The following is a 9,553-nucleotide window of genomic DNA, read 5'->3' as shown; positions in this document are numbered from 1 at the left end:
TGGTGAAGTGACTTTTGCATCACAAAAGCGCAGTATAACCACTATGGTTAAGAAAGCCTATCACCTTTATTTTCTCTGCAAAATTGGAGATCAGGACAAGAGGTGGGCCCCACACATATGCTGCAACACTTGTGCAACAAATCTTTGCCAGTGGTTGAACAGGAAAAGGAAATCTATGCCTTTTGCAGTGCCAATGATTTGGAGAGAGCCAACAGATCATCCCAGCAATTGTTACTTCTGCATGTTGCCTCCACTTGGGAAAGGTGTGTCAAAGAAGAAAAAGTGGACTGTGCATTATCCAAACATTCCATAAGCTATACGCCCAGTACCCCACGGAGAAGGACTTCCGGTTCCTGATGCACCAGAATCATTCTCACTTGAGTCAGACGAGGAAGAGGAAGAGGATGAAACTTCTGGTCCCGAATCATCAATGTCAAAGGACCCACATTTTCTCCCATTCTCCTCCTCTGAACCACACCTCATAAGACAAGATGAACTGAATGACCTTGTCAGGGATTTGGAACTACCCAAGAGTAAGGCAGAGCTGTTGGGCTCCAGACTACAGCAGTGGAATCTCCTGGCAGGTGATGTTAGGGTTTCCATGTTCCATGACCATCAAAAGGATCTTGTCCCATTCTTCTTCATGGAAGGTGATCTTGTAGCCTGCAACAACATCGATGGTGTGATGGCAGCCCACAACATCGTTCACGATCCAGATGAGTGGAGACTGTTCATTGATTCATCGAAGATGAGTCTTAAAGCTGTTTTACTGCATACTGGCAATGTTTTGCCATCAATTCCAGTTGGTCATGCAGTCCATATGAAGGAAACCTATGACAACATGAAACAACTTTTGAGGTGCATAAACTATGACCAACATCAGTGGCAGCTTTGTGGCGATTTGAAGGTTGTTGCTCTCTTGCTTGGTCTGCAGACTGGATACACAAAGTACTGCTGTTTTCTCTGCAAATAGGATAGTCGTGCAAGAGATTCCCACTAGGTCAAGAAAGATTGGCCACTCTGACAGTCATTGGAGCCTGGGAGGAAAAGTGTTCAGCATCCACCACTTGTTGAATCAAGGAAGATTTTGTTACCACCCTTACACATCAAGCTGTGTCTGATGAAAAACTTTGTCAAGGCCATTGACAAAACACAAGCAGCTTTCAAGCACCTCCATGGAAAATTTCCAAGGTTAAGTGAAGCTAAGATAAAGGAAGGTGTCTTTGTTGGTCCTCAGATTCGTGAACTTCTTCGAGATGATGCATTTGACCATGTACTGCATGGCAAAGAAAAGACGGCATGGAAAGCCTTCCAATTAGTGGCAATAAATTTTCTCGGCAACAACAAGGCAGACAACCTACAGGTTGTTGGTGGAAAACCTCCTCAAGGCATACAAAAGCCTTGGTTACAACATGTCACTAAAGATAATTTTTTTGCACTCTCATCTAGATTTTTTTCCACCGAACTGTGGAGCAGTGAGCGACGAGCATGGCGAGCAATTTCACCAGGACATTGCAAAAATGGAGAAATGCTATCAGGGCAAATGGAGTCCATCAATGCTTGCAGACTATTGCTGGACAGTGACAAGAGATGCTCCATTTAATGAATACAAGAGACAAGCCAAGAAGCACCGAGTAGACATTGAATAGGACTAAACTATGTACATAATAGTTTTTTGCCTTTTGTTTCATAATAAATTTTATTTATATAACCCTTTTGCTGATTTTGAAAGTGTGACATAAACAGGACAGGTGAAATATTATCATGTAAAGCAACCATAAACACATGAAGAGACCTAGGTTTACAATTTATGATTAAAAATCTACTATCTACACAATATACATAGACATAAAATGTAAAAACTTAAATATCTTAGCAACATTAGCCAATCAGTTGTTTTAATAGTAATATTTGAATTCAGCACATCAAAATACATAATAAATAGCACATTTTATCTCTGAAGCAGACCACTTCTCAAAAATTGTAGACCAGTGTTATTGTGTTGTCAAGGCTGCTTCCCCACTTTGAACTTTAGGGTACAAATGTGGGGGCTTGCATGAAACTTCTAAGCTTAACTACCAGTTTAGATCTGGTCTGCTGCCACCACTCCCAAATGCTAATTCCCTTCCCTGGGTAGCCTTGAGAGACTCTTCAACAATTCCCTGGTGAATACAGATTCAAACCCCTTGGATCTTAAAACAAGGAGAAATTAACCATCCCTCCTCCTACCTCCCACCAACTAGTTAGCGACCAACAATCCCCGCATACAGAGCTGAAGCTAATGAGCCCAACCTGCAGCTGTTGACTATTAACAGAAGCCTTCAGAGCTCAGGCCGGTGGGGTTGGAGCAGGAGATGGCAACCATCCCATTCTCCAGTCACACACTGGAGTTCAGTGCACCGGGAAATATAGCTACAAAGCACCAGACTCTCAACGGTTTGGTTCGTGCACTGAAGGATTCTGGGAGTGTTATAGAGAGATACGTAAGGGTGCACAAAGAATCACAGGCAGTCAGGTTCATTTCCTATCAGTGGCATTGAGTAACAAGCATCATTGAGCTTTGAATTTCCTGTGTTCCTTTCAACCTGCCCAGACCCAAAATGTGAAACCCAGGATGTGACACACCACAATCCTTGCTAAATTGTTCCAATGGTCAATTACCCTCAGTGTTAAACATTTCCACTTCGTCTCCAGTCTCAATTTGTCTGCCTTCAATGCCCAGCCACCAACTCTCCTTCAACCTTTGCCTGATAAACTTAAGAGCACGCTCTTATCAAGTTTCTGTTCCCCATTATAAGTGCTGATAGAATGCAATCACGTCACGCCATAATCCTCTCCTCGTTAAGAGATTGAGCTCATTGAGTTCCTGGGGCAGTCTTCCACTGGCCCCCGAGAAACTTCTGTCTCTTGCACAGATGAGCTTTACCCCTGCTTTCCAGAGTCCCATTGTCCCAGAGAAATGCAGTTGCTGGAATTTTATGGTCTGTGAGGACCTAGGCCATTGAATGCAATGAAGATGAGGACCAAGACCTTGAATTTGACTTGATGTTCTCTAGGAAGCCAGTGTGGAGCACGGAGGACAGGTCTGATGTGCTCGCAGTAGCCTGTGTTGCTGAAGAGACTCTCTGCAGCCTTCGGTACCAGTTCAAGTTTCATAAGCAGTGAAGGTGTCATGTCCAGGTATATTGCATTGATACAGTCCAGACAGGAGTGACTAAGGTCTATATAACTGAGGCCAGGTCATCATCCACCAGGTTGGGACAGAGATGGCAGAAAGCACTACTCACAGACATTGCTATGAGAGAGCTCAGCATCAGCAAGGCATCCAAGAGCCCCCCTAGACTATGGACTGAATGACCTAATTGTGGGTGTGACCCTTCAGCCAAAGGAGGCTGCACCGTAGCTGCCAACTCTTCAAAATGCTTTGCTCTATCCACCAGCATCACCTCTGTTTTGCATGGCTTCAGCTTCAGCCAGCTGGTCCTTCCAAGAACTGGGCCATCCTGGTGATAGTGATGTGGTCATGTGGGAAAGATAGGAGGAGCTCAGTGTCACTCGCATATTGCTGGCATTTGAGTCTATGTCATATGATCGGTTCCCATAGTGGCTGCCTGGAGATGTTGAAAAGCCCCAGAGGGAGAACTGATCCTTGTGGGACTCCAGCCACGAGGGGTCTAGTGCTGGAGGTGAAGTTTCCCATCTCTGCTACTTAGGTGCATCCCTCCAAGAAGGATTCAGACCATTTTTTAACCTTCCAGCTTTTTTCTGCATTTTCACAAATTAATTCCATCACAGCATGGCTGCTCATGGTCACATTATTGTAGCGAACATATATCTGCTGGTTCCACCCAGGATGAACCCCATCATTTATGGGGTCAGAAACAAAGAGATCAGTGAAAGGGTCCTCAGGGTCTTCTAAACCAGGGGCTTTCAAGCTATTTCAAGGTGGATAGAAAGCTGGCTAGATTGTCAGGCTCGACGGGTAGTGATCAATGGCTCCATGTCTAGTTGGCAGCCAGTATCAAGCAGAGTGCCCCAAGGGTCGGTCCTGGGTCCGGTTTTGTTCAATATCTTCATTAATGATCTGGACAATGGGATGGATTGCACCCTCAGCAAGTTTGCATATGACACTAAACTGGGAGGAGTGGTAGATATGCTTTAATGTAGGGATAGGATACAGAAGGACCTAGACAAATTAGAGAATTGAGCCAAAAGAAATCTGATGAGGTACAACAAGGACAAGTGCAGAGTTCTGCACTTAGGATGGAAGAATCCCATGCACTGCTACAGACTAGGGACCGAATGGCTAGTCAGCAGTTCTGCAGAAAAGGACCTAGGTGTCACAGTGGATGAAAAGCTGGATATGAGTCAGCAGTACTCCTACTTATACATCCCAGAATGATATTTGCTTTTTTTGCAACAGTGTTACACTGTTGACTCATATTTAGTTTGTGATCCACTATGACCCCCAGATCCCTTTCCGCAGTACTCCTTCCTAGGCAATCATTTCCTATTTTGTATGTGTGCAACTTATTGTTTCTTCCTAAGTGGAGTAATTTGAATTTTTCCTTATTGAATTTCATCCTATTTATTTCAGACCATTTCTCCAGTTTATCCAGATCATTTTGAATTTTAATCCTGTCCTCCATCATACCATCCCCTACATGGATTTATCAAGCTCAAACTTGAAGCCAGTCGTGGATAGTTCTCTGAAAACATCCACTCAATGTGCACCGACAGTCAAATAAGCACACAGAATGTTGGGAATCATTAAGAAAGGGATTTCCGGGTGGAAATGACAAGCGATAACCATGTTCTAGGCGAGTGAAAAGTGAAAGCCGTGTTGTGCTTCAGGCCCAGACAAGCGTGTTTATTAGCCCTGCTGCTCAGCAATCTGAGGTGGGTTTCCACAGAGGGGGGTGACTGAGCCATGTGGATTCCTAGCCTTTCTGGCCCTGATGTCACCTGTATGTGTTATGCTTATAAGAAGCACACAGGATCTTTTTTCATGGGAAAAAGCAATATGCCGCGTTTATTGGAGATACAACAATTAGCATATGCATTCAATCACACACACACACACACACACACACTGTCCTGCCAGTTGATGTTATAGTTACCAGTCCAGAGTCCGGAGCAACCTAGTGGAGGCCTTGCAGCAAAAGCCTGAGGATGTACTAGGGAGGCAGCCAGGCCAAGAAAAGGCAGCAGGTCCAACCCCCTTGCCAGTTATGAGTGACCATTTCAAACTGCAGTATGAATTGGCCACCCATCATCGGCCAGGAGGTTGGACCTGCTGCCTCTTCCTTCCCTGGCTGCCTCCCCACAGCCCTAATACCTCTTCCAACCCTGACAGCAAGGTACCTGCCTGGGGGTTTGCCAGGCTGGAACTGCCCCAGCTCCTTCTGCCCTTCCCCAACTCTGCACTGTCCAAGGTACTCTTTACTCTTTCAGGAGGCCAGGACCACTTCTCTCCAAAACTGGAGAGAGACTGGCAGCCTTCTGGCCCTGCAGCCTTTGTATAGGGCCCAGCCTGGCCCTGATTGGCTTCCTCCCAGACTTTTCCTTATTGGCTCTCAGCCCCAACCCTAGCCCTCTCCAAGGGCTGGCTTTTAACCTTTTCTGAGCCGTAGCAGGGTGACAACCCCAGTACAGCCCTCACCCTCAAGATCACCACCCCTGGGAGTAGGGGGGTTTCCTCACCTGAGCTAGTCACACATGCACCTCCAGAGTCGCTTCTGATTCCTCCAGCTGCTTATGCAGATGGGTCTCCTCCTTTATGATGCCCGCATTTTCCACCATGTGTTGTAGGGCTGGGCACTCACTGCCATGGCACCTACTGCTGGTCAGTCCGGGAATTAGCTCATCCAGCTCAGGTGCACCCTCCTATGGCCAGTTTCTCCCCTGTCTATACCTGCCTCTCTGCAGTCCCTTTATCTTCTCCAGTTCAGGCCCCGTGTCCCTTCTGGACCACGGTGCCCCTTACCTTGGGATGCTCCCCCACAGCACTGTCCCCACACTCTGGGTCTCCCCTCCTCAGGGGAACCCCAACCCCCTATATCCACTTTGCATCAGTGGCTACTGCTAGTCGTCATGTAGCCCTTTCTCTCGGGGGCAAACTACAGTCTGAAATTGTCACTCATCACTGGCAAGGGGGTTGGACCTGCTACTTTTTCTTGGCCTGGATGCCTCCCTAGTATCTCTTCAGGCATTTGCTGCAAAGCCTTAGCCTGGGAGGTCACCAGGCCAGAGCTCCCCAGCTCAGCCTGCCCTTTCCCAGTACTGCTCTGCCCAAGGTACCCTGTGTCTACCAGGCAGCTAGATCCTTCTTGATCCACTGCTGGAGCAAAACTCACTTCCTTTTCCCCAGGAGCCCTTCTTATATTGGCCCTGCCAGGACCTAATTGGCTGCCTCAAGCCTGCTCATGATTGGCTCTCCTGGGCAGCCCTTTCCCAGGCTGTTTTTAACCCATTCCAAACTGGAGCGAGGTGACGGCCCCACTACTCCCCGCTCTCAATATCCCATGCCAAGGGGTGGGGGGTCCTCTAGCCCGTGCAACCCAGAGATGTCCTACCAGTCGCATTCACTTCTCTTCAGTTTCCTTCAACTTCAGGACCAGGTCTTCCTTCACCTTGTGGGCTTTCTGCAGCTCCACCTCCACTGTCCAGTGGGCCTGTTTTGTGGCTGTCAGGGTACGAGTTCCCGTTGTAGCCTGCTCCCTCACAGTCTGGGTCCTGACCTCTCACTTGGCCCACTCCATCTGAGTCCCCTTTTCTGCCACCTCACGCTGGTGGCTCAGGCCAGTCTACCACCTTCACTGCCATGTTGACCATGCTCATAGAATCATAGAATATCAGGGTTGGAAGGGACCTGAGGAGCTCATCTAGTCCAACCACCTGCTCAAAGCAGGACCAATCCCCAACTAAATCATCCCAGCCAGGGCTTTGTCAAGCCTGACCTTAAAAACCTCTAAGGAAGGAGATTCCACCACCTCCCTAGGTAACCCATTCCCGTGTTTCACCACCTTTCTAGTGAAAAAGTTTTTCCTAATATCCAACCTAAACCTCCCCCATATCTTTGCCCCATCTGGGTCCCCAGGCATTTCCTTATTCAGCCACCCTCACCTGAGGGGGCAGTGCCTCTTAATATGGCCCCGCTTGTGGCATCCAAAGTAGATTCCTTGCCCCTTTGCTGCCTTGGGCCTCTAACAGTCTGTCTTGGGTCTCCCCTTCTCACTGGGGTTCAACTGGACCCTCCACCTTGGGCCTGGGCACTCCATCTGCAGGTGTCTGCATTGCCCACAGGCCCAACATGTCCATTGTCCCCTGGGTTTTCTCACCCAGAGAGCCTTCCCAGGGCCATGTCCCTTCCCCTGCTCTGGGCGAGGCTTCTTTCCCCCATACCAGGAGGGACAATCCCTCCTTAAATGTCCACACCTCCTGCAGGTGTAACAAGCCCTGCACTACACCACTGGCCTCCTGGCCCTGCTGCGGGGCTTTTCACACCACTCTCTGTGATCTTTCCTGGATTCCTTCCTTAGGAGTCTTACAAGGGTCAGCTGTTCATTAAGCAGCTGCCCCATCTGTTCCTGAAGGGTCCAATATGTCTCCCATTGTCCCTCCTGGATCACCTGTAGCAGGGGCTCTAGTCTTCCCTGCTGCTCATCAGTCCAATTTCGCTGGGGCACCAATGCTGGAGTCCAGCCATGGATGGCATAAGAGCCCTCTGCGAAAAAAACCCTCTACATAGGCCCCTGATTGCCCCTCCTTGCTCCAAGATGCCAGAACATTTTAGTACCAGAGCTGAGTGAGTCTAATATTTATTTATTTTTCTTTCTTTTACATAGGAATTAGATACCGTTCTCCAGTCAGCTAATTGGTAAGTTATCTGCTAAAAAATACAGCTTTTGAGTGCCTATGTAGCCCCTTGAATCATGTTTAAAGTTGTCACCCTTACCAAAACCTTAAATGGCTCACTTGCAGCTGGGGGGTAGGGGGAGGAGGGACATGGCAATGATGCAGTGAGTGACTGGGTGGGGCCTTGGGGGAAGAGGCAGAGCAGGAGTGGGGCCTTGTTGGAATATGTGGGGGCAAGGGGTGGGATCTTGGGGGTCCAGTACAAGCAATTAGAAAGGTGTCAACTCAATGAGTTCTATATAGACCGATTCCCCAGTTTGTCACACTGACACTACACAGTAAGGTCAGGAAGGGGATTAATATCTCTCTCTCTGTCAAGTCAGGGATTCAAGGAGGAGGGCCCAGGACCATGTCAAAAGCCAGCTCTACAAGGAGCGTGAGGAGAAAACTTTAGGTCCCTTTATGAGTAAAGAGCCGAAGCAGCCTGTCCCAGATCTGTTTGGTATTCACACCAAAAATGATGGGGTTTAGCATGGGGGGCACCAGGAGGCACACATTCATAAAGAGAACATGGAAATGCAGGGCCACATTGTGGCCAATCCGGTATGTGAGGACAGAGAACAGACCTGGGATGTAAAAGGCTAAAATGGCACAGAGGTGGGAGCCACAGGTCCCAAAAGTCTTTATCCGGGTGTCCTTTGTGGGGAGTCTGAAGATGGCCCTGAGTATCTGGATATAGGACACAGCTATAAAAAACATATCTAGACTGATCACCAGGATTGCCATAAAGAGGCCATAATAAATATTGATGCGGATGTCGGCGCAGGCCAGCTTCACCAAAGCTATGTGCTCGCAGCACGAGTGGAGGATGATGTTGGTTTTGCAATATGGCAACTGCCTTGCCAGCAAAGGACAGGGCAGTACGAGCATGCAGCCACGCAGCACCACAGCCAGGCCAATATTGGCCACCACAGGATTTGTCAGGATGGCAGAATGTCTCAGGGGATCACAGATGGCCACGTAGCGATCAAAAGCCATGGCCACGAAGATCCCAGACTCCATCGCAAAAAAGCAGTGAATGAAGAACATTTGGATGAGGCAGGCACTGAATGCTACCTCCCTGGAATTGAACCAGAAAATGCTCAGTGTCTTTGGAATGGTGCATGTGCACAGGACCAGGTCAGTGACAGCCAGCATGCAGAGGAAATAGTTCATGGGCCCATGGAGGCTCAGCTCCGTCTTCACAATGAACAGGATAGTGAAGTTCCCCAAGATGGCTATGGTGTACATGGTGCAGAAGGGGATGGAGATCCAGACATGGGTCACCTCCAGGCCAGGAATGCCCACCAGGATGAAGGTGGAGGGGTTGGTGAAGTCGGTTGTGTTGGAATCTGACATGGAGTAGGGGAGAAGGTGTCCAACTCTGAGGCAGAATGGTGTCTCCTGCATGTACTGTATATTCCACTGGCTTCCTGTATGTACCCAGGCTCTAGGGTGATGGTCGCAGTACAAATGCCTGGATGGAAAGACAATGTTAATATGAGACACTACATGCACTATTGGAGGCTGTTCTCATGGGTGAAACATTTTCATTATTCAGATAAATGAATTATGAAAAACTTTGACACTACTAATGTTAGACCCTCAATAGAGACCTCTCTACGGAATAGGGAGCAGGCAGAAACCAGACACAATG

At 48.1% G+C, this 9,553-nt stretch overlaps 1 protein-coding gene across 1 annotated transcript; it reads right to left on the bottom strand.

Moving 5' to 3' along the window:
* Nucleotides 1-8,307: 8,307 nt before the first annotated feature.
* On the bottom strand, nucleotides 8,308-9,255 carry LOC135972445 (olfactory receptor 52E2-like). The gene has a single exon (XM_065550572.1). The coding sequence runs from the start codon at nucleotides 9,253-9,255 to the stop codon at nucleotides 8,308-8,310; it is 948 nt and encodes a 315-aa protein (XP_065406644.1).
* Between the last annotated feature and the right edge of the window lie 298 nt (nucleotides 9,256-9,553).

This window comes from Chrysemys picta, chromosome 1, assembly GCF_011386835.1.
Source record: "Chrysemys picta bellii isolate R12L10 chromosome 1, ASM1138683v2, whole genome shotgun sequence".
In the NCBI taxonomy this organism is placed as follows: domain Eukaryota; kingdom Metazoa; phylum Chordata; order Testudines; family Emydidae; genus Chrysemys; species Chrysemys picta.
Note: the sequence above shows the minus strand (reverse complement) of the source record. Positions and strands in the feature narration are given on the sequence as shown.